Source organism: Ovis canadensis, chromosome 3 (genome assembly GCF_042477335.2).
Source record: "Ovis canadensis isolate MfBH-ARS-UI-01 breed Bighorn chromosome 3, ARS-UI_OviCan_v2, whole genome shotgun sequence".
NCBI classification, from domain to species: Eukaryota; Metazoa; Chordata; class Mammalia; order Artiodactyla; family Bovidae; genus Ovis; species Ovis canadensis.
In genome coordinates, this window is record NC_091247.1 from 10876092 (window position 1) to 10901361 (window position 25270).

The 25270-nt window shown below is 40.8% G+C and overlaps 1 protein-coding gene across 3 annotated transcripts in view; it reads left to right on the plus strand.

The window, feature by feature from the left end:
• Positions 1-25270, plus strand: part of SCAI (suppressor of cancer cell invasion) — a 111685-nt gene continuing 86415 nt past the window's right edge. For 2 of the 3 annotated variants that reach the window (XR_011255494.1, XM_069582422.1), the window contains exons 1-2: positions 3-198; positions 905-949. Coding sequence is in view for 2 of the 3 variants with exons in the window: in XM_069582422.1 (XP_069438523.1) it covers positions 146-198; positions 905-949 (98 nt within the window). In the remaining variant the exon portion in view is untranslated. Of the gene's footprint in view, positions 199-904; positions 950-25270 lie in introns of all 3 variants that reach the window. The other variant, XM_069582421.1, reaches the window with a different exon arrangement.

Below are 25270 nucleotides of genomic sequence, written 5' to 3' on the forward strand. Positions count from 1 at the left end.
CGGAGGAGGCGGGTCTCGCGGCAAGCCTGGCAGAGGCGCGAGGCCCTCCGCCCGCCTCTCCGCCTACTCCAAGCCTCCGCCGCCTCAGCTTCCCGAGCGAGCCCTACGGCCGCCGGAGCAGCTCCCGCGGCGGAGCAGGAGCCGGATGGTCAGAGGAGCCCGGCAGCCCCAGCAGCCGCGGAGTCGCCTGGCCCCCAGGTGGGGCGGGGGCTGGATGGAGGTCGGGCTTGGGGATGGGGCGGGGGCGCGGGAGCGGGCCCAGGGCAGCAGCTTGGGGCCGTGAGGCATTCGGGGGCGCCGAGACTGGTGGGGCGGGGGGTTCAGGCTCGGGGAACTCGGGGGTCGCCTAGGGGGCGGCGGAGCGGGCTGGCCGGCGGTCGCACCCTCCCGGCCGGATGAGAGGGGTGTGTGAGGGAAGGGGCGCCGACGGGTGAGACTCGGGGCGCTGGGCCGGGAGGGGCAGGAACGCGCGCGCCCGGTGGAGGGGGCCGTGGAATGCGGGGTGCGCCGGGCCTGGAGGGGCGGGGCTCGGAGGGGCACTGCCCGGACGGGAGGGGGTGGGCATGGGGAAGGGGAAGCGGAGGGGTGTGCGGGGTTGATGAGGCAGACAATGAGTAGGAGGTGGTGGGTGGTTTTGGGGAGATGGGCTGTGACGCGTAAGGACGAGGATGGAGTGAGAGACCCGGAGACAGAGCAGGGTTTGGGCAAAGCAGATATTAGGGGGTCGCTGGGTTTCGGGTTAATAGGGAAACAGAGCATAAGGCATTTTGTAAGGTCAGGCATGGGCTTAGCGAGTCCAGGGTTCTCGAGCGCGGTCCGTTGAGTTGTTGACTGGCACAGTATGGCCCGCAGATGTGTTCTGGTATGTTACTTTTAGTTACCATCTTATCTGTTTGGTCTGTAGACTGACTGGCACAGTGGAGAAACCACCCCGAAAACGGAAAAGCAGGTAAGGCAAAAATGCCTTCCCAATTTTTCTTCGTATTTTTCCATTTGCTTGGGTGCACCTGTGCTAGACTGCATAATTATACGCTGTCAGATGAAGTTTTTTATTTAGCTCCTTTCTTAATGAGTGTAGCTGTCTGCAGGATCTCTCTTCTGAGGACCTCAAAGTATTAACCTGTACACTTTTTTTTTTTTGTATCTAAGATTATATGGCAAACAGATATAGATAATTGAGAAGTCCTTTTTTTTTAATGTTAGCCGTAATTTCAACTTCTTCACCAGCTCTGTTTAAAAAGCTAAGGTTTATTGAACACCTACTATGTGCCAGGTGCGATGTGCAGGTGATTATTTGTATTATCTTCTGTAATCCTTGAAGCTCCCCAAGGAAGTGTGTACAGATAGTCACTGTTTTACACAGGAGAGAACTGAGACTTAAGGGAAACAGCATTTCCCCAAGATCATACATCTGATAAATGATAGAACCAGGATTTGAAGCCTGGTAGTCTGACTCCAGAGCTGAAGCTTTTAACGTTATAGTGTAATGCCTCTAATAAATAAATAATTGAAAATAAGTAACTTTTAAAAAATACATTGTACATGAAGTGTAATAAACAGCTGAACCACAGGAAAATAGATACAAAATAGTCCTCAGCAAGTGCATTATTCCCAGCGTCCATTCTATTTTCTGAGCACATTCCACCTGTCAGGTACTTTATAGCAATTCTGTGTAGTCATTTGAAGATTTCTTTTTCACAGATGTTGGTATTGGCCTAGAGAAAGTAAGTTACAGTAGTGAGTATGTGACCAGTGGGACCACTGTAATGGTACTTGCTAAGTTATCCATGTCAGTACCTGGAAAACCTTAACAGTAAGTAGATACGAAATGCTGATGGTGGAAAGTGTCAACAGCCAAAGTTCCTTTGTCACTCTTTAGGCCTGTACTGGGCAATATGGTAGCCATGAATGGTGTTGAACACTCAAAATGTGGCTCGAATGACTGAGAAACTGAATTTTTAATATTATTAGTTGTAATTAAATTTAAAAATGGATACTTAATTATTGGAAAATGTTTATATCTGGAACGACTTGGGTATGTGAATCTGCTTTTTCATCTGTAAATTCTGAAATCTAAACACGGATCAAATGTATCCAATGAAAACTTAATGTCCAAGGTGAGGCATATATTTTAAGTATTAAAAAACACACCAAATTTCAGATTAGTACAAAAAGAACATGGCAAACTTCTCATTAGTAATTTTTATGTTGATCACTTCATGAAATAATATTTTAGATATATTGGATTAAATAAACTATTACTCAAGTTAATTTCAGTTTTTTCTTTTTACTTTTTCTAACATTACTGGGAATTTAAAGATCACAAATATGGCTTACATTTACTTTCTTTTCAGTAACCCTTGTTTAACTCTTATTACCCCATTGCCAGACTCTTAGAGTAGCCTCCTGACTGGGTTCCCTACCTTGAATCTGTAATTGATTCACATACTATGCAAGTTGATCTTGTAATTCTCAAGCTTAAGGTCCTTATGTGGTTCCCCTTGTTTACTGAATGTAATTCAGACTTTTTAGTGTCATCGTGAAAAGAGACTGCCCTCTATTATGATAAACCATAAAGGAAAAGAATATTTTAAAAATGAGTGTGTGTATATATATATAATTTTAACTGAATCACTTTGCTATACAGCAGAAATTAACACAGCATTGTAAATCAACTATGCTTCAGTTAAAAAAAAAAAAGAAGATACTGCTTTATTTCACGCCTCCCTGTCTTCCCAGCCACAGCTGAGTTTTGTGGCCTTGAAAATTCTCTGTAAAGGAGCTACTATACGTCTCGTATTAAATAACTTTCTGATGAGCCCTTCGCAGTGAATTAATTGCTGAATATAACTCTGTGTTCTGTTCGCCATTCCCAGAACTTATGTTTAGGTTTTTGCACGATTCCTCTTTCTCCCTGGAATACTTTCTGTTCATTCCTTGGCAAGCTCCCCCCTTTTAAGACTTCCCTCAAACATTGCGTCTTCCATGCGGACTTTCTACCCTGTCCTTCACCTTCTTTGCTTCGTTTGTTTCTATGATAGCCTGTAGATACACCCACGTGTAATGGTTTGGGCTGAATTTGAATCCTAGCTCTATCAAATACAAGTTTTGAGATGATATACAAGTTTATTAACTTGTATATCTGAACCCCAGCTTCTTAATTTATATAATGGAAATAATAATAGTTCAACCCTGATAAGGTCATTAAGTGTTCAGTGCAGTGCTTGGCACATAGAAAGTATCCAATAAATTTTAGGTTAAAAAGCACATTAAATGCCTTTTATTTCCCACCTCTTTTCTAAACATATATAGTAAAAGCATTGAAAATAAAGATGTTAAGGCAAAGAAGACACGAGAGAAGAATAATGAAATTAAATCAGTGGCGAAGTTAGTATATAGACTAGAAAGTACTTCACAGTTCGTAAAGGTTGGTTCCATATTTAGCTCTCAGTTTTCCTAGAACAAAGCTAAGAAGAAAATAAGGCTCAACTTCCAGATTCGTGCAATCTGTAAAATCAAAAACATGTTCAAGGGAGGCACGCTTTCTTTTGACTCTTAGAGAAAATTTCTCTCATTGATTTTTATAATGGGGACACTGGTTTTGTGGGGAGAAATCCCCAGTGATAAATATACTAGAGAGTTTTTTTTAAAGATTGCTTCTTATAATGCTGCTCAGTCCAGGTTTAGATGGTACCAGTGAACATTCTGCAGAGAGCCAAAGCACCTGGGTTTAGATATACTGCCTGCTGATGGTGTGGCTTGGTTCAGAGGCAAGGAGGGATGCATCAACCACCGGCACTCTGCTGCGCCTCAGCACCCAGGATGGTTCCTGGCACCTAGAGAATGTTGGATTGAATTTTGGAATGAATGAATCCTTAGATAATTGGTTTCATGAATATTATTTCTTGTAACCAAGTTTTGGTAAGCATCAGGCAGCACAGAGTTTTAAATTCTTGTTCTCAGTCAGGAATCCTGAGGGCACACATTCTGCATATCTGAGGTTAGATCCTGATCAAGTCAGCATTTTGACCTGAATAGACCGCCAGTATGTATCTCTAAAGAGATCCTGTGGGCAGGACCAAGATTTTTCTCAGAAAACAGTTCTGGGATTGCTCTAAAGGTATAAAAAATAATGGCCGGGCAAGATCTAAAGATAGATTATAGAGAGAGGATATAATGGTTGTAGCCAGATATTATTTATAGCTGTTTTTATGAGTTGTATACTGTGGCCATAAAATCCTCAATATCAAATGATGGAACTTCCTGGTGAACATTTCAATATGAGTTAATTGCTGGACGTAGCTGTAAGTATCCCTTTGAGTTGGCCTGCTGTGTTGAGTTGTGGACTGTTATGCTGTATATCCTATCCCATTTTAGGAAACAGTTGCCAGGTGTGGTTTTTATTTTAGGATAGTTCCTGTGAAGTCATTCTTTTTGATAGACAGTAGTTAGTGGCTGAGTTATCTTTTGAGAACATTCCTAGTAGACTAAGACAGTTGAAGAAGAACTTAGGATGACTTGAGATAAGCGCCTCATCACTCACTGTTACCATTTCTTTGTTCATTCTGCCTGCCCACCACCCCCAACTAAAAGTCTTGTTTCCTTGTTTTAGTTCCTCTTTGTACCCCCAGCACTGAGGGGTGCTCAATAAAAACATAGGAACTAACAGATGAATCGGTGGTAAGAGGGAGTTAGTACGGGATGGGGCTTTGGTGGTCAAAAAAATGTGATACTGTTTAATGCCCCCGAAAAACTGTACTTGGCTGAAAGCAGTTTTAAGATTAGGAAACTTAATCTCTATCTGGTTTTGAAAAGTTCCAAAGGCTTCAATATGTCTGCTAATAAGTTCTGGATTATGAATTAGAGAATCCTTTCAGATCCTATTAGGAACGGGACCCATTTGTTTGGATAAGATTAATGTTGATTAAAGCTTTATTGTGTGATTCGGATTTTGTGTATATGTGTGTGTGTGTGTGTGTGTGTGTGTGTGTGTGTGTGATGTATTTAAAGCAAAAGGATCCATACATTTTGGTGGTGTATGTAATTTGTTTAAATTACATTTGAATTCAAAAAACACAAGAAAACAAAACCTTTAAATGCTTTCTAGTTCTGGGTACTAGGGATATAGACATGAATCTGGCCCCTGCTGAGGAAAAGCTCATATCTTGTCCGGGAGACAGACACATAAAAATGAGATGACGTAATTGACTTTGTATATATCCAAAGAGTTTATAGTAATTCTTCGTATTGGTAATGAGGGCAGCTTCTACAGACATTTCATCTAAACTGTGAAGGTTTAGAGGATAAATTTTGGCAGTAGTGTGACTGTTGAAAATGACAGGCTAGAGCTGGGATGTAGGCTGAGTAATAACGCAGTCTTCATTGTTGTTTAGTCACTCAGTCATGTGACCCCACGGATTGCAGCCCGCCAGGCTCCTCTGTCCATGGGATTTCCCAGGCAAGAATACTGGAGTGGGTTGCCATTGCCTTCTCGAGGGGGTCTTCCCTGACCAAGGATTGAACCTGCATCTGCTGCCAGTGCAGGTGGATTCTTTACCACTGATCACCTGGGAAGCCCTAGTGATGAAGTCTTAAGAGAGATGAATTCAGAACAAGTGTTAGGTGTGGGAAGAAAGACGTTTTTAAATGCTTGGGCTGTGATGTCAGTTTAGAAATTACGCAGTAGTTCTCCTCGAGGGGTGATTTTCTCTCCGAGGGGCCTTTGGCAATGCACGACAGAGGATGAGGTGGGGATGGCATCACCGGCTCGATGGACATGACTTTGAGCAAGCTCTGGGAGTTGGTGATGGACAGGGAAGCCTGACGTGCTGCAGTCCGTGGGGTCACAAAGAATCAGACATGACTGAGCAACTGAACTGAACTGAGAGACATTTTTAGTTGTATAAATCAGGGCATTTAGTGGGTTGAGTTGAAGAATACTGCTAAACACCAGCATAAAGGACAGCTTCCCAGCCGAGGAACTGTCCTGCTCACATTGTCTGATGCTGAGAAATCCTGAATTAGAGTTTGAATCCTGGCTCTTCCTAATACTAGCTTTGGGCTCTTGGATAAAGTATTTAACCTCTGAACCTGTTTGCTGTTTTGCCCAATGCAGGTAATGATAGTACCCACTTTGTGGAGTTATTACCCTCCTCTAATAACATATAAACTTGTCTGTTTACCTTACTATTCTGTTCCCAGCACTTAGAACAGTGCCTCACATGTAATAGATACTCAGTCACTCTTTGTTGGATAATTCAATGAATGACTTATTGAAGGGATTCACTGAAGTAATGAGTGTAAAATACGTGATGCCATTACCTGACATCCATTAAGAACTCAGTATGATCGCTGTGTCTATCCTTAGCTTAAATCTCTTTATTTTGCCTTCGCTTCCAGTATTTTTAAAAGTCAGCTTTATTGAGGTATTATTTACATATGATAAAATCCACTAATTTTAAGGATACAGTTTGAGGAGTTTTGACAAATGTATGCAGTTGTATAACCACCCATTGCAGTTATGATATAGAACATTGGTATCCTGTGCTTCTTGTATGACTCACATTTGTTCATGTTTCCTTGCAGTCATGGTTCTGGCAACCACTGGTCTTTTTTTCCCTGTCACTGTAGTATTGTCTTTTCTAGAATTTCGTGTAAGTGAATCCTTCCGTATATGGTTTTCTGTGTCTAGCTTCTTCCACTTGGCATGATGCTTTTGAGATTCATCCGTGTTACTGTTTGTAATTGTGGTCAATTTCTTCTTATTGCTGAGGAGCAGTTCGTTGTTTGATTTTACTACACTTACCATTCACCAGCTGATGGGCATCTGGCTTCCTTTCTAGTTGGCTAGTACAAATACAGCTGTTATGAACATTTGAGTTAAAGTCTTTGTGCACACATATGTTTTCACTTCTCATGAGTAAGTGCCTAGGAGTGGACGTGCTGGGTCTCATAGTAAGGGTAGTTTAACTTTTTAAGAAATATCCAAAGTGGCTGTACTATTTTGCATTCCCACTAACGGAATGTATGGGATTTTATTTGCTTCACATCCTTGTCAGGACTTGGTATTCTTTTTCCAGTTACATTGAGGTATGTAATTGGCATACAGTAAGCTGCATATAAGGCTTCCCAGGTGGCTCAGATCGTAAAGCTTCTGTCTGCAGTGCGGGAGACCTGGGTTCGATCCCTGGGTCGGAAAGATCCCCTGGAGAAGGAAATGGCACCCCACTCCAGTACTCTTGCCTGGAAAATCCCATGGATGAAGAAGCCTGGTAGGCTACAGTGCATGGGGTTGCATAGAGTCGGAATCGACTGAGCGACTTCTCTTTCTTTCTTTGAGCTGTATTTAAAGTGTACAGTGATAAATTTTGGCATTTATGTATCCCCTTTGCCATTCTGGGGATGTGTAGTGACATCATTATGTTTTTGTTTGGCATTCCTTTAAGTCCTTTTGTAGTTTTCCTGTTGAGATCTTTTGCCCATTTTTTTGGTCAGCTGTTTGCCTTCTTATATGGTTATAGGAGTTCTTTATATTGTACTGAAAATTCTTCATCAGGTATATGTTCTGCAGCTTTTTAACCCCTTCTGTGGCTTGCCATTTCCTTTTTTTCACAGTATCTTGAGGAGCTTTTAGCTTGAATAGTAGGTTGAATGGGAACGCATTTAATTGAGACAGCAGCTCCAGGATTAGGTTCGGGTAAGAGCGTGAATTTGTTCTGGCTACATGGAGCATAAAGTGCTGCAGTGTGCCATCTTTAACAGGCTAATGAAAACAGGGGTCTGGAGCTGCGAGGAGCGATTAGGGCTTGAGATGCGGATTCAGAAGTCAGCAGCAGATGCTTAGGGATCCGAGTCCTGGAAAGGAATGAGACAAGCCAGAGAGACCGTGTAGGGTGGGGCATGCGGATGGCAGCAGACTTGCCGTGAGCACACGGTGAGGAAGCAGGCCGCCCAGCTTGTCTCTTAGATGTTGTCTCTCTGCTGCATTATCTGTCCGCTGCAGTCTTTCTGTAGGTGGTCATCAAACGAGGAGTGTCTATTTTGGGGAGACAGATCTCTGTACAAAGGGTACACTCTTTGGTGAGAAACACATTCTGGAGGTAGTTATGTGGAAAACTGGGGGGATGTCTTCCAATCTACATTGAAATTTAGGAATTTTAGGGAGTTTCTTTGTGCCGACGTTGGCCTAAGCAGTATCCCCACGGAAAGGCAGTGGCCGTGATCAGGCTGTTTCTTGTGGACAGGTGTCCGTGAGAACCTCAGGTGAAATGCCAGAATTAAATTCTGTGAAAGCACACTCGGGGTCGGGGGGTACCTAAGAGTGGATGGTCAAAGTAGTCAATATTTCCATGGTAATATTTTATTCAAGAATTATACCTCGAGTAGCTCAAGCAGTGGTTTTCAAGGGTTTTCATAAAGAGCCCAGAGGTTCCTTGGCTGTGATTCAAGGGCTCCTGGAGGTTAGAGTGCCAGGAGGAGGCAGAAGAAGATTAAGCAGGCTAACTTGCCTACAAGACTCTAGATCTACTTTTCTGTATGTATGTGTCTGTATTTTGTTAAATTTTGTTAATTTGTTTTTTTGGCTGTGCTGCATCTTTATTGCTTCGCCCAGGATTTTTCTAGTTGTGGCAGGTGGGGCTACTGTCTCGTTGCACTGTCCGGGCTTCTCATTGCAGTGGTTCCTCTTGTTGTAGAGCATGGGCTCCTGAGCACAGGGGTTCAGTAGTCATGGTGCACGGGCTTAGTTGCCCCGTGGCATGTGGAATCTTCCCGGTCCAGGGATTGAACCTGTGTCCCTCACATTGGAAGGCAGTTTCTTAACCGCTGAACCACCAGTGAGGTCCTCTTGTATATTTTTAATATGGAAAATTTCAAATAATAATAGATAATCTTAGAATAATAATCTTAGAATAGTACAGTGAACCTGAATTGTTCGTCACCCAGCTTGAACAAGTATCAGCTCAATCCTATTTCATGTGTACACTTACCTACTCCACCTGAAGCGTATTCTATACATATTATTCATCTGTAAAAGATTTAATATGTATTGTTGAAAGATAAAGACTTTTCACATAACTGCAGTTCCATTAACAATAACTTAAAAGTTAGCGGTATTTTCTTAGTATCATTAAATATCTCATCAGTGTTCCGATATCCATGGTTGACTTATCATTTTTAAAAAATCTGTTCAAATCAAGATCTAGATAAATCAGGACTTGGCAATTTGTTGATTAGATCTTAAGGTTTTTTTTTTTAATCTATAGTTTGCCCACTTCATCTCTTTCCCCCCATGCTACTTATTTGTTAAAGAAAGCATGCTTGTTATTAAGAGTTTACCACAATCTGAATTTTTAATTTTCTAAAAGGTTGGGGTATGATTTATAATGATGAAACTCACCTATTTTAGTGTTCAGCTTTGTCAATTTTGACAAATGCACACACTTGTGTAACCACCACTACAATCATTATATAGAACATTTTCATCACTCCCCCAAATTCCTTTCTGTCCCCACTGACCAATTGGCAACCACCAACCATTTTTTTCACAGTCTGAAATTTTGCTGATTTGGTCCCCGTGGTATCATTTAGCATGTTTCTCTGTTCCCTGTGTGTCTTATAAATTGGTGGTTAGAACTAGTTTTAGAGACTTGATGTTATAGATTCAGGTTTTGTTGGTTCTTTTTTTTTTGAAAGAATGCTTAATAGGGGTGGTATGTAGTTCTTTCAGGGCCTCTTTTTTTTTGTTGTTTTTTTGTTTTGCTGTTAGGAACTCATAGTAATCAGTGTCTGTAATTTCACTTGGGGTTACAGATGGTGACATTCTAAATCTTTCATTCCTTCTTCGTTGCTAGCTGGAATGCTTTTATAAAAAGTTTTCTTAAATTTTTTTTAAATTTTATTTTTGAAATTAACATACAGTCAAATGAAAAGTTCTATGACATTTTAACACATGTACAGATTCCTGTAACCACCACTGCAAGAATAATATGAAACATTCCCATTACCCGCAGAACTTGCTTCTGCTGTACTGTTGGAGCCACATCCTCCTTGCACCCCCAGCTCCCTGGCAGCTGATCAATTCTTCATTGACTGTTTAATTTTCCTTAGGTACAATTTGTAAAAGGAAAAGCAGAATAAAAGCTTGTCTCCTTACCCTTTCCTTTTTATAATTTATACCAGATTTCAGTATGAATTGCTTTCCTGGCATGCTTCAAAGGTGACTGACTTTCTTCTTATTAACTCATGGATATAGACATTTCAGTAAATTTCAACCCATTGTGCTTATTTTTCTTGATGATCATATTGACCAGTGGAAGCCTCTTCTAAATTGGCTCTTGGATTCTTTTGAGAAGAATCCAGTAGACATTAGCAGCTTCTTTCCAGACCCATCTTCTGTTTTCTGCTCAGGCCTAGAATCAACTGTTCCACAGAGAGGCCTTTTTTTCTAGCATCTGTCAACTTCTAACTCTGAGAGTCTATCTGAAAGAAAGGATTGTAGAACCTACAAGTAGTTTTGAAAACAACAAATCCAAAAGAATGGATTATATAATATATTCTTTCATAATCTATCAGAAATGTATTTTTTCATTTAGATTTTTTTTTTATAAAAGTTGACTAGCACACAGTTGGGACATATTTTAGGTTAAGATCCTGAAATACAGGTAATCTGCAATGCTGTTTATGGTTGGATCTGTTGAGAGATTAAGTAAATGACTTGCGATCATGCAGTAGACCTGATTTTTCTTTACTATGGAAATTGTGGGTCCAATCTAAATGGGTGGCTTTCCTGCAAGACCAGGATTTTTGCAGGGAGGATAATGAATTCAGGCAGATACACATGGTCATGTAACTAATTGCTTAATAGTCTATACAGTAGGAGAGTATAACCTGGAAAATTTTGGGAATAATGTATTAGTGATGGAAAAATCTTAGTATTTTGATGGAGCATCTTGTCTGGAATTTTTCTGAAACCACCAAGATTAGTGAGTTGTAAAATATATCTATAAAGTAGTAAATTAATTGACCATATAGTCAGGAGAAGGCAATGGCAAGCCACTCCAGTACTCTTGCCTAGAAAATTCCATAGACGGAGGAGCCTGGTGGGCTGCAGTCCATGGGGTCGCTACAAGTCGGACATGACTGAGCGACTTCACTTTGACGCATTGGAGAAGGAAATGGCAACCCACTCCAGTGTTCTTGCCTGGAGAATCCCGGGGACGGGGGAGCCAGGTAGGCTGGGGTCACACAGACACAGACACAACTGAAGCAACTTAGCAGCAGCAGCATAGGCAGTATGAATCTTATCTCACAAAATCAGGTAACCATGAAGCATTACTGTATATATATTATTTCTTTTTGACTGTGCTGGGTCTTCGTTGCTTTGCATGGGCTTTCTCTAGCTGCAGCAAGCAGGGGCCGCTCTTGTTGTGATGTTGAGGCTTCTCATTGCGGTGGCTTCTGTTATGGAGCTCAATCTCTAGGTGAGCGGGCCTCAGTAGTTGCAGCAGATAGGCTCAACAGTTGTGGTTGGCAGGCTTAATTGCTCTGTGGCATGTGAAATCTTCCTGGACCAGGGATCAAACCTGTGTTCCCTGCACTGGCAGGTGGATTCTTATCCACTGCACCACCAGGGAAGTTCTGCATTATTTATTTTAAACGAAATTAAATCCAACCTTGAGACATCCCCTCTGCCCCAATTCTATCAAACTCATGAAAAATTCAATCTCAGGGATTAAGAATGGTATCCACCCCTCCTCGGGGTTGTACAGCGTCTGAGAGGCTTGTGAGAAACCAGAAGAAGGGTGGAAGGTTAGTTTTCAGTCCTCTGTGGCTGTGCGTGGTAAGCCGGTTGTCTAGGTGGGTGTGGGTCCTTCATGTTTGGTGGCTCTAATGGTTATAACTGACGTGAAAAGTCTTTGCCAGGTTTGGGGAATCTGGTGTAGAGGTTTCAGCTTTCCCAGGTACAGTGCACACCCGATTCCCTGTAAAGACTTGTCAACTCCTAGAACATTGCTAGGAAGTGGAGTTGCAAGTCTCTTTTTGTGAGTCCCAAAGCTCTTCCCCTTCCCAATTAAATTACCCTCTTTTTTCCTTTTTATTTCTACCTTTCTGCCCTCAAAGGTACTTTCTTTCCACCTTTCCCTCAGCGTAATCTCCTCAAGGAGTTCACATTTTCAGAAAACAAACACAAACCTCCCTTGAGGCAGGGACTGTTTTCTTGGGGAAACATCCATTGGTGTCTTAATAACTTATCCAGCTACCTAATTTTTTTCTTTTTTCCCTCTCAATAATTCTTTTACTCCCTGTGGTGGTTTTAAAGAACTGTGTATAAATTCTTTAATTCTCCTTTCTTTAAAAGATGGAGCTTGGGAACTTCCCTGGTGATTCAGTGGTCAAGACTCCACACTCCCAATGCGGGGGCTGTGGGTTCAATCCCCAGCCAATGAACTAAGATCCTGCATGCCACACAGCATGGCCAAGAAAGAAAAAAAAGATGGAGCTTAATTCTCCATTTGAGTGTGGGGTGAACTTGGTGACTCACTCCTAGGGAATAGAATACAGAAATGATGAGGTGTCCTTTCCCATATCAGGTTGTAAGGAGTCTTTATCTTTATTCTTGGGTGTTCTCTCCGTTTTCCTTCCTTCCTTCCTCCTTCTCTCACTCTTGGCTGACTCCCTCTGGTGGACGCTGGCTGCCATAGTGAGAGACAGCCACTTGCCATGTTGTGGAGACACTTGGGCAGCCTATGGGGAAGGCCACATGTTAAGGAAGCAAGGCCTGCCAGCAACCACATGAGTGAGCTTGGAAGGGGATCCTATATTAGTTGAGCCTTGAGATGACTATAGCCCTCGCCAACAGCTTGACTTATTATCCTGGCGTCGCAAGGGCTGAATTACATGAGTCCATGATATTTTTTTAAGAATCTCTTCCAGCACTGGCTGTATTGTACCCCAAAGGACCTTAGTCTCTCTCTCAAGCTTTTTCTCTTTCTGGATAGGTCTCTGATGTGGGGTGGGGTGGGGCATGTGTGTGTTTTGGAAACAGCTGTCTTTTGATTAAAGGCATTGAAGGATAGTTTACTTTCAGGCAGTGATGTGATGTGTCTCTGTGCTAATAATCAATCTCCAGCCAATTGTGCATTGTCGTCTTCAGAGTCTTTGTTCTTTCCCTGGACTTTGGTCCCACAGATTGAGAGGTAGTCCCCTGCTCACATTCACTCTTATTAAGGGAAGAGCAAAAGGTAGTTGTCCAGTGAAAGCGTATGTGTTAGTCACTCAGTCATGTCTAACTCTTTGTGACCTCATGGGCTGCAGCCTGCCAGGCTCCTCTGTCCATGGACTTCTCCAAGCAAGAATGCTGGAGTGGGTTGCCATTTCCTTCTCCAAGTTGCCCAGTGAAGGGGTCAGTTTTCCTCTGCCTGGTACCTGTCACTGGATTTTGAACTCTGTTTCAGCTCTTTCTTAGTTGTCTGGGAAGAGCAGGCAAATCAGTGTCAAGTAAGCTGTGATGGTGGCTGATTTTATGTGTCAACTTGACTTGCCTACAGGGTGCCCAGATAGTTGGTCAAGCATTATTCCTGGAGAGTTGGGATGTCTTTGGGTGAGATTAACTTTTGAACCATAGTCTTAAGCAGTACAGACTGCCCTCCTCAATATGGGTGGGGCCTTATCCAGTCGACTGAAGTCCTGAAACCAACTGAACTCCTCCTGTCTGACTGCTTGAGTTGGGCCCTCAATCTTTTCCTGCCTTTGAATGCGAGCTGGAACCTCGCTCTTCTTGGATCTTGAGCCGGCTGGCTCCCAGGCTGGAATTTAAACCATCAGCCCTCCCATTTCTCAGGCCTTCAGAGTGGAATCATGCCACCAGCTTTCCCAGATCTCCAGCTTGCTGACTGAGGATCTTGGAACTTAGTCTCCCTAGTCGTGTGGGCCAGTTCCTTATTATCTGCACACACTCACACCCCTCCTTGCTTCTGTTTCTCAGCAGGATCCGGGCTAATACACAAGCCTAGTCTTTTCTGTGTCCTTTGTTTCGTACCTGGGTTTCCATAATGCTCCTTAAGCTGTCGTAGCTTCTGCGTTACCAGCTGTGGGTTCACTCGTGGACGCAGCCTGCCGTGAAATGGTCATCTTCACCACCACCTGAGCTTGTGTTTTCATGAACGTGGCTGCTCCTTTGGAAGCATTTCACTCTCAAGCTAGGCACCATTCGTTATATTCTCATTTTACAGTTGGGTTTCTTTCAGTCAAGTTCTCTCCGTGTATTCCATGGGCCTTGAAAGCATATGTGCCTGTTGGCAGTATCCTGAGAGTTCTTCCTGGATGGGGGGCCCATGTTGACAGTGCTCACACATGGTTTCCCAAAAGCTTGCAAAGTGGCTGTCAGAACTCTTAAACTATTGTGATCATTTCCAAACTGTAGAGTTATTACATATAGATTTTTAGAGAACAGCTGTCAAAACTGAAGATTTTAGATTTGGCATTATTGCCATTAGCCTGTCTTGTTAATTGATATCAAGCCATTTACCTATTAGAGTAACTTCTGGCTGGTGATAATAAAAGTGTCATCCACAAGTAAGAGGATTCTTACTTTTTTGTAAAATAGGAACATGCATCTGTATTGTCCTAAGCCAGTTTTGTGTTTATTTTTACGTTTGGTTTTTTTTTGCCTGCACTGGGTCTTCATTGTGGCGTGTGGGGGTTTCTCTCACTGTGCTGCTGGCTTAGTTGCCCTGCTGCATGTGGGATCTGCATGTTCCCAGCCACAGATAAAACCCACTTCCCCTGCATTGGAAGGCAGATTCCTAACCACTGGACTACAAAGGAAGTCCTTCCCAAACCACTTTTAAATCTTCAAGATATAAGTTATAAAGAAGGGAAATGCTTTTAATAATTTATAAAAGAATCCTAGAATTTGTATTGGAAGAGATTAAAGTCCAACCATAAGCACAGCAGGAGAAACCCTACCATAACATGCCTGAAAAGAAAGTCCTGAAAAATACCTTAGTCTCTTCAAATATGGTTTACTTTGTGTTTACCAACACCTGTTTCCTAAGATCTTCACCTAAATCACCTGAATGTCTCATGTATGTGCTCTTGCATATATATGCCCTTGTAACAAGACCAGTTCCATTCAGTAGAGGTGTTAGTGAACTTGTGGTACTTCTGCCATTATTGATTTTTCTCAATAACCAGATAATAAAATCACAACCATTTTCATATGGATGGCCACAGGAGCTTTACTTTTAAAAAAGGGTTCTTATACTTGAAAATGTTGGAAACCACTGAATTAAATATCTCTGAAGCTATTTCTAGCTCTAGTTTGTGAAGAAAGGACTGTGGTTCTGGGATGGAGTCTTTGTATGAATGTGTTCAAAGAGTATATAGTGTAGCATTCTGGTGAAACCCCCAGATCTTTGCCTGGTTTCTACCTACCCCTTTTCATTTTTTTTTTCCTTGCCTACCTCAGGGATTTGATTCATCTCCTCCCCGCCCCCCACAACTATTATGCGATGATTTCTCTGCCCATAAACCCTCCTTGAAACAGGATGCAGGTACCTCAGCTTTTCCCTTACCCTGTTGCTCGGAATGTATCTGATGCATTTTCATTTTTACAGATGTTTTATTCTCGGTGACAGTAGGGAGTGAATTGAATGCACAAAAACTTACAAATTTTTGAATTAGAGTTTTACTAAAATGAAGAGATTTCCCTAATCTTCACTGTAAGGTACATGAGAAAAACTCAGTTTTCTGGTAATTGCTAGAATTAAAGCAGTGAACTAAGTGATGTCAGAGTGTCTTCCAACTCACGTATGTTTAATTTTCAGTGAGAGATTGATCAGCTTTCTTATTTTATCTTTTTTTTTAAATTCTGAGAAGTAGCTGCGGATCTTTTCGTCTCTTTTTCTATATCATTTGGCCCTGAAGATAGTGACTCTCAGGCCACTGAATTCATTTCATCGCAGAGGAGAAGCTCAAGGTTATTTTCAATTTCTTTACCCATTGTTTTTTGCAGGAAAAGTCTATTTAATAAAAACCAATAATCACCAACACAAAGTCCACTTGAGTATATTCTGAACATAACCATTCCGTTGGCATGGCAGACTGTGTTTCCCAAAGATGTCTGCAGGTGTGTCCTTCATCCCACATGCTCTTATGGTGTGACCTTGACCTGCCTTCCACCCAGTGATGAGGTCTGTGTTCCCGTCTCCTAACCAGCACAGGCCCTTCCAACTGTTTCCACCAATAGAGCGTGGCTCCAGCAACACTATGTGACTTCTGGAGCAAGGTTATAGAAATGCCATGTACCTCCACCTTCCTCTCTTGGGATAGGGGCTTAGAACCTGGCTTCCAGCCCCAGTGAGTGGCTGAAGCTCCTGGCCCTCAGCCCCAGCTGAGCTCCCAGCTGCCATCAGCATTGGTCCTAAAAGCGGGTCGTAATCCTCCAGATCCCCATCCCGGTGCCCCAGTGAGTGCCCACAGAGAGCAGAGAAGAGCTGTCTTTGCCAAGCCCGACCCAAGTTGCCGACTCACAACCACAATGAAAGATTGTTTTAAGCCACTAGGTTGTATAACAGAAGATAACTGGCATTCCGTTTTGCCAGAGGTTGGAGTAGAGACCATGTTATATACTAACCAGCCTCAATTTTAAGAATAAGATACATTTCTACCTTCAGGAGCACTGTCAGTATCAGAAGAAAAACAGATTCTTTATCTTCTTTGTTTATAGACTTTTATCTCATTGACTTTCATTTTACATGTTTATTATATTTTGGTTTTTAAAAAATTAGTAAGTAGTACAAAACAGCAAAACTGAACAGTAATCTCCCTGCCCAGATAACTCCATTCTCGTGTCCTTGTAGTTCAGAAGGTTATGGCGTGTTAGTAATATACAGTGACTTTGAAATGACTCAGGTCAGATGTGTTACCTTGGAAAGCAGCATCCTCTTTGTGAGTCAGTTTCTTTATCTGTAAAATGGTTTCTACTTCATAGGGTTGTCAAGAGACTTCAATGATTAATACACATGCAGTGAGTGCCTGTCACAGAATACTGGCTATTCATTACTATGCCCATCACTACTGCTGTTATTGGCCTTACTATTATTTTTAGACTAGGGAGGGGAAGGATAACCAACAGAAAGATTTCAGTCTGAAATGATGGAGTGAATACTCCAGAGAAGTTAGGCACAGAGGGATGTTGGGAAGCCTGAAGGGACTTGAGAATTATTTAACATGTTTTAGATTTTTCAAGGCTTAAAGGTTTACATGAAAGGTGAAGAGCAGAATGACCTTTGGGAAAATTGATGAGAGACAGTGGTAGAGAAATTTCAAAAATGGGGAGGGACTGATGCTGGTTTTTGGACTTCTTGATAATGACTGGCATTTACTGATTAGGCAGTGATGTCTCAAATATATTACCTGTAGTCACTAGTTTATTTTTTAATCAAGCTCTTTCAGTTTATTGATGGATACTTTGCATACAGTAAAATGTATAGATGGAAAGTGTTCAGTTTAGTGTGTGTTTTTATCAATTCTGAATTGTTTAGTGTTTCAGTTGGTTACAGAGTAGAGTAAATGAACTAAATGGAGGAAGGAGACCTAGGGAAGATAGCCTAATCCCTAGGGTTCTGGTGCTTATTAGCAGATCACATTTATATTTTTTTCTTCATTAGAAGACAGATGTTATCATTCCCATTTATAAATAGAGAAACTGAGGCTCATGAAAATAAAGTGATTTGCCCAAAGTATCATAGCTAGAAAGTGGCACAGTCAAGGGAGAGTAGTTTTTGTCTGACTCTGTAAATCTTTTTTCCTGTTACAGACCGAAAGAGTGACATTGGAATTTGTTTTTTTAAACTTTGCTGGAGGTAATTTCCTATGAGGGTTTATTAAAGTCCCATAAGAAAGTGAAAACCATTCTTGATGTGGATGTCTTCTGGATTCAGATGTTTCAGACTTCCTTATAGCGTCTAAAACTGGTATTTTCTATTTTGCCAATTTTTATAATTGATATAATGTAGTTTTAGCAAGTGTTCCTCTCCAGTGGTTCAGGTAATTAGATTAAAGTAGTTGTGGGCAACTTAGTGCATTTTTACTTTCAAGCATCAAAGAAAGTACAGACCATTAAGAACGAAAAGAATCCTGTTTCAGGACATTTCATGCTATTGCAGGACTTGTAGATACAGGATTTAAAAGCAGAAAATTTTAAGTGATGTTCATTCTACTGGATAACAGCCAGAAGCCTCATGCTTGAGACTGGATGATGGACAAGTAATTTGCCATGTTACCACGTGAGGAACATCTTTAGGTACAGGAATGTAGTCTCTAATTCAGTCAGCCTAGAGTTCCTGAATGGCCCAGCTTTTTCTTTCTTCCCTCATGTTTTATGTGGGGATTTCTTTATTCTTTGCAGCATGTTCTGTTTTTTTGTTGTTCTATTTGAAATTGACATCAGATAAAGAAATACATATAGTATGTGAAAGAGTAAATGAGAATTCACCATTTTCTTTAAAACTTCGCTTCTTTATTTTATGAAAAATGCTAGCACAGAAAATGAGATAGTTAAGACAGATTTCATGTGCAGAAAATCATTTGTTCAGTAGATACTCTCAAAGTATTTAGATATGTCAGGCTTTTTTTTTTTTTTTTTTTTTTTACTTCTGGGAACTTATAATGGGTAACTAATTTACTTGACATTCTCAAGAATCCTGAAAATAGAGAATAGTTTTAATATATCATTGATGGTTTCATCTCTTAGTTTCTTAACAAACTGGTGCAAATCTAAGAGTTTTTATTTGTGATAAAAATTTAAAACATCTGTGAGATAATAACAGAAAATATCTGTTGATCTCTACCCTCAGTTCCTGACATGGAACCCCTGAAACCTTCATAATTTCCTTAGTGATGAGTGTCTTTGTTCTGATGAAGTGACTGGTTGGGCTCCTGGGTGAGGGCTGGTGACCAGAAAGAACAGGCCATGATTAGAAGCTTGGTGTTTTCAGCCCTGCCTCCCATTCCTTTGAGAGGAGAGTAGGGCTGAAAATGGAGTTAATGATCAGTCATGCCTGCATGATAAAGCCTTCATGAAATCCCCAGAGTATGGGGTTCAGAGAGTTTCTAGGCTGGTGAGCACCGGGAAGTGCGGGAGAGTGGTGTGGAAGCCCCTGGATAGGGCCTGGAGCTCCACACCCCTTTCCATACCTGTGCATCTCTTCCATCTGGCCTGAGTTGTATCTTTTTACAGTAAACTTGATCCAGTAAGTAAAATGTTTCTCTGAGTTCTGTGAGCCACGCTTAACAAATAAATCAAACCCAAGGAGGCGGGTCATTGGAACCCCTAGTCTGTAGCTGGTCGGTCAAAAGCATGGGGGGTGACTTGTGCAGTCTCTTGGAATTGAGCCCTTCACCTCTGCAATCTGATGCTTGCTCCAGGTAGACAGTGTCGGAATTGAGTGGAATTCCTTCAGGTGACAGGGAATTGCTTGGTGGTGTGGGGGCAAACTTCCACACAATTGGTGACCAGAAATGAAGTTTTTGTGTGAACAGTAAAGGAGATTCATAGGAGAGGAATAGTAGGGAAGAGCTGGATTTTTCCTACATGGAAAGGAAGAAGCTATATATATATATATTTTTCTTAACATCCCAGGTGAAATCCAGTATTTCATGCTACCATTTATCCGTACTCCTGATAACTCTTTCTGTGTTCTTACAATTAAAAAAAAAAGTGTGTACATGTTGGTGGGCGACACACATTCATTCATTGCCCATTTTATGTTCTCTCTTCGTCCTTGGCTATCATATAATAGAATATTAGCTCTGTGCGGGTAAGAATAAAACAAAAAGCACTCAAAATATCCAGAACATAGTAGGTGTTCAAGAAATGTTTTGTTTACTAAATAATGTTTAGTTATTTTAAAATGAAATCTAATATGCATACAAAAAGCATATATGACGTATGTGCACTTTAAAAGAATAATTAATTAAAAATCTTTGTTTCTACTGGCCAACTTTAAAAATAGTTCATTGTCAATATTCTTGAAAGTTCCTTCTATGCCTCTTTTGTGACATTCACTTGCTTCCTTTCCCAATCACTGCTTGAAAATGGTTTTTATTCTCTTGAATTTTCTTTATGGTTTTACATATATGGATGTAAACTTGCCAACAAAGGTCCATATAGTAAAAACTATGCTTTTTGCATTAGTCATGTATGGGTGTGAGAGTTGGGCCATAAAAAAGGCTGAGCACTGAAGAGTTGATGCTTTCGGATCGTAGTGCTGGAGAATCCCTCTTGAGAACCCCTTGAACTTCGCAGAGATCAAACCAGTCAATCCTAAAGGAAATCAACCCAGAATATTCATTGGAAAGAGTGTTGCCAAAGCTCCAATACTTTGGCCACCTGATGCAAAGAGCTCACTCATTCCTGATCCTTGGAAAGATTGAGGGCAAAAGAAGTGGGCAGCAGAGGATGAGATGGTTAGATAGCATCACCGACTCAGTGCACATGAATTTGAGCAAATTTTGGGAAATAGTGGAAGACAAGGGAGCCTGGCGTGCTGCTATCCATGAGGTCACAAAAAGTTGGATACAATTTAACAGTGAACAGCAACAATGTACTTGTAAATATTCTGCTAAGTTTTAGATTTGTTGAACTTTATATATATATGATGATGATGTTCAGTCGCTCAGTTGTATCTGACTCTTTGCGACCCCTATATATGTATATATGTATGTAAATATGAATATATGAAATCATACTGCTTGTATATATGTATGTAAATATGAATATATGAAATCATACTGCTTGTATATATGTATGTAAATATGAATGTATGAAATCATACTGCTTGTATTCTTGTCAGTTTGCTTCATTCATTCAACATTAGGAGCTTGAGATTCTTTCATATTGACACATGTAGACGTATAACCTTATGTAGAACTCAACTACGTGTCTGTGCCACAAGTATCCATTCTCTGATCTAGGAGTAACTGAACTGCTTCTAAGGTAATGAACTTAGATGTACCTATGAAAGCGATTCTTTAGGGTAAATGTCTAAAGACTTTCTGAGTCGTTGGGTTTTGTCAACTCAGCATTGATGTCGTTTTCCCAAGTGGTTGTACCAGTTTATAGGTCTGTCCTCTACTGTGAGAGTTTCAGTTTCTCTACTTTGTTGCCAGCACTTGCTGTTTTAAAATTTTAACTGTTGTGGTATGTATATAATAATATTCCTCTGAGTGTGTGTGTTTTAAGAAAACATTTGTTGTTTCATTCTTAACCACAATTACTTCTTGGGCACCTCACTGCTTCTCCAGCCTTGGGGTCATACTGGACACCATCACTTCATTTCCTGTACCACACGATTTTCATGTGGTGGTTATTTTTTCATAATAAGCAACCTCTGAAAAAACCAGCTTCAGCAACCTAGATGTCCATTGGCAGACAAATGGATAAGAAAGCTGTGGTACATATACACAATGGAATATTACTCAGCTATTAAAAAGAATGCATTTGAATCAGTTCTAATGAGGTGGATGAAACTGGAGCCTATTATACAGAGTGAAGTAAGTCAGAAAGAAGAACACCAATACAATATATTAATGCCTATATATGGAATTTAGAAAGATGGTAACAATGACCCTATATGTGAGATAGCAAAAGAGACACAGATGTGAAGAACAGATTTTTGGACTGTGTGGGAGAAGGCGAGGGTGGGATGATTTAAGAGAATAGCATTGAAACATGTATATATATTGTCATATGTGAAACAGATCGCCAGTCCAGATTTGATGCATGAGACGGGGCTCTCAGGGCTGGTGCACTGGGACGACCCTGAGGGGTGGGATGGGGAGGGAGGTGGGAGGGAGGTTCAAGAAGAGGAACACATGTACACCCATGGCTGATTCATGTCAATGTATGGCAGAAACCACTACAGTATTATAAAGTAGTTAGCCTCCAATTAAATAAATTAATTTCTTGAAAACAAAACAGCTTTATAAAGAGACGGCATTATGGAAAGGAACATAGAGCGATACCGTGTTAACACTGAGCTACTGAACCCTGAGCTTGTAGTTTGTGGAGTATCCGACAGATGTCGCTGTGTTTCCCTTGAAGTTTAAAATAGCCCATGGCATCCTTGTGTGTTTTCTGTGGTGCCCTGAGGTGTGTTGAGTGCACAGTTTGAGAACCACGGCCTCGGAATATTAATCATGGTTATCTTTAGGGAGTAGGAGTTTTGCTTACTTTTTTATACTTTCTGGGTTTTCTATACCTCTTTTATAATGAGCACATAACACTTAAGAGACATCAGGAAAGATACTATATGTGTACTGTTTGTAAAATAAATTATTAACCAAAGTCTATACTTTTTTTTCCTCTTAGTTTTTACTTAATGCCCTTTTTCTGTGCCACATAGGATACCACATTAGTCATCATGTTTCCTCAGGCATCTTGACAGGGACAGTTTTCAGGTCATTCCTATTTTTGATGACCTTGACAGTTTTGAAGCATATTGGTCAAGTACTTTTTTCAGCTGTCTTTCAATTGGGGAAAACCACAGGGGTAAAATGCCATTCTTATCACATCATATTGAGGGTTCATGCTATCCACAGTCCCAGGTATCCACATAAATCACTGTTAATGGTAATCTTGACATCTGGCTGAGAATCAGAGTTCTTCATTGTAGCACTATTCCTTTATTCCCCCCTTTAATCCTGTATTCTCTGGTAGGAAGTCACTACGTGCAGTCCACACTCAAAGGATGGGTGTCATGCCTCACTTCCTTGAAGGCAAAGTACATGAATTATGTTAAATTCTTCTTTGTGGGAGATTTGTCTGTTCTCTCATTTATCCATTTATTACTTATCTGTTTATGTGTTCAACTATTTGTATAATTGAACTCATGGATTTTTTTGATACTTTGGGTTATAATCCATTACTGTTTTATTTTTTTGTTGTTGCTGAATAGTTCCAGCTTGGCAATTGAGAGCTCTTCAGTTGGCTGCTGTATCCTTTTGACATACTCCTGCCATTGTGAGTTTATTAATAAAATGAAATAAATTTTGTTAGATCACTTTCTTACTGTCTAGCAGTACAAGATGCTCCAGGCTCATCTTGTGTATTTCTTGGCTCAGTTGTAGAATCAGACATTTCTCCAAGGAGCCTTGTTTCCTTTTATTAGAGGATGGTATTTGTTGCTGGGGTACATATGGTATTAATTAATTTGCATTCCTCTGATGATTGATGAGGTCAAGTACCTTTATATATGTTTATTGGTTGTTTGTGTATCCTGTTTGTTATGTAACAAGCCTGTTCAAGACTTTTGTCCAACTGCAGAGTTGAATTGTTGTAGCAGAGAGTGTATGACTCACACAGCCTAAAATATTTACTATCAAGCCCTTTATAGGACAAGTTTGCATACCTCTAGAGTTATGAAAACTATTTTGCTGTCAGTTCTGGGTTGGTTTTGATTGGTTGATTTTTCTCATCAATGATGGTCATATTTTCCTGCATCTTTGGAAATGCCTGATAATCTTTGACTGGGTGCCAGACACCGTGGAGGGTTTGAAATTTTGTTCTGTTGCTTTTTTCTTTTTTCCCTTGAAAATTTTTGAAGATTTTCCCCAGAGATGCAGTCGAATTATTTGGAATTATCTTGACCCATTTGGGGCTTGGTTTTAGGCTTTGTTGAGTGGAACTGCTGTTGTCACTATGGCTTATCATTCTCTACTTCTGCGGCAAGACCCTTGTGAATACTCCACCTGGGAATTAGAAGGTTTTCCAAGTCTGGCTGGTGGGAAGACACCATTGTTGGCCCTGTGTAAGCTCCAGGCATGGTTCCCTCTAATGCTCTCTGATGATTCTTTCCTTTCTCTTTGGTGGTTTTTTTCCATTCGTAGGCTGATGTGTGTTCAGTGGAATACTGGAGAGGAACTCCCGGAAGATCTCCAGCACTTTGTTCCCTGTGCGCTATCCTGCCCTGTGAACTCTAGCTGCTTTGGTCTCCCTGGACTCTCAGCTCTGTCTTTTCCCCTGACATTATCCCTTGGGCTCTGCCTGGGTTCTCCTTCCCTGAACCACACCCTGGAAATGCTCTCAAGGCAGTGATTTGGGGGCAAGTAGAGAACTCACTTTTTTTGTCCTCAGAGGTCACTGGGTTTTTTTGTTGTTGTTGTTGCTTGATGCACAGTGTCTTGAAAAACCATTATTTATCTATTTTGTCTGCTTTCTTTTGATTGTTTAATGTAGGAAGGTAAATCTGGTCCCTGTTACTACATCTTGGCCAGTATTTGAAATCTTTTTTTAAATCCTTAGTGGGTGTTTAATTTTGTGAAATTCTTTTTCTATGTCTGATTTTTTTCTCTCTTTTTTCCCCCTGTTAATCTGTGTTGAATTACATTGATTCCCCCCCGGCCCCGAGGTTAAATCAACCTCACATTTCTGGAATAAACTCTTCTTCCTCATGATATATAATCCTTTTTAATATATTTCTGTGTTCAATTTACCAGTATATTTTTAGGACTTTTGCATCTGTGTCTGTGTTCATATACTATCCTTCCTTAAACATCAGGGCTGTCCTGGTTTATGAAATGGGTAGGGAAACATTCCTTCTTTTTCTCTAGAAAACTTTGCTTACTATTGGTGCTTTTTCTTCCATATATGGTTAGACAAATTCTCTGGTGAAACCATGTGGTGATTTTATTTGGGAAACTGTTTAATTACAAATCTGTGTTTTTAATAGATATAGGACTGTTGAGATTTTTATATCTTTTTAATTAAGATTTTAAATTTTTATTTCAGTTTTGGTCAGCTGTTTTTCTAGGAAAACAAATGAGCCTTTCAAGGTCATACATCTAGAAATGAATAAACCTTCCAATCCTGTGCTTTTTCAAACTATGTCATATCATCTTAATATATACTTGTAAATTTGGATACTTTTTTTTTATCCTCTCCAGTAGATAGTAAACTAGCAAGCTGGTTCTATCTCTGATAAAACTCAGTATCATCTGAAGCTTTGGACCAAATAAATGTTTGAATTAAATTAAAGTGTGTGTGTGTGTGCGTGTGGTGAGTCTCTTCAGTCGTGTCTGACTCTTTGAGATCCTATGGACTGTAGCCCTCCAGGCTCCTCTGTCCATGGGACTCTCCAGGCAAGAATACTGGAGTGGGTTGCCATGCCCTCTTTCAGGGATCTTCCCGACCCAAGGACCAAATCCAGGTCTCTTACATCTCCTGCCTTGACAGCAGGTTATTTACTGCTAACGCCTCCTGGGAAGC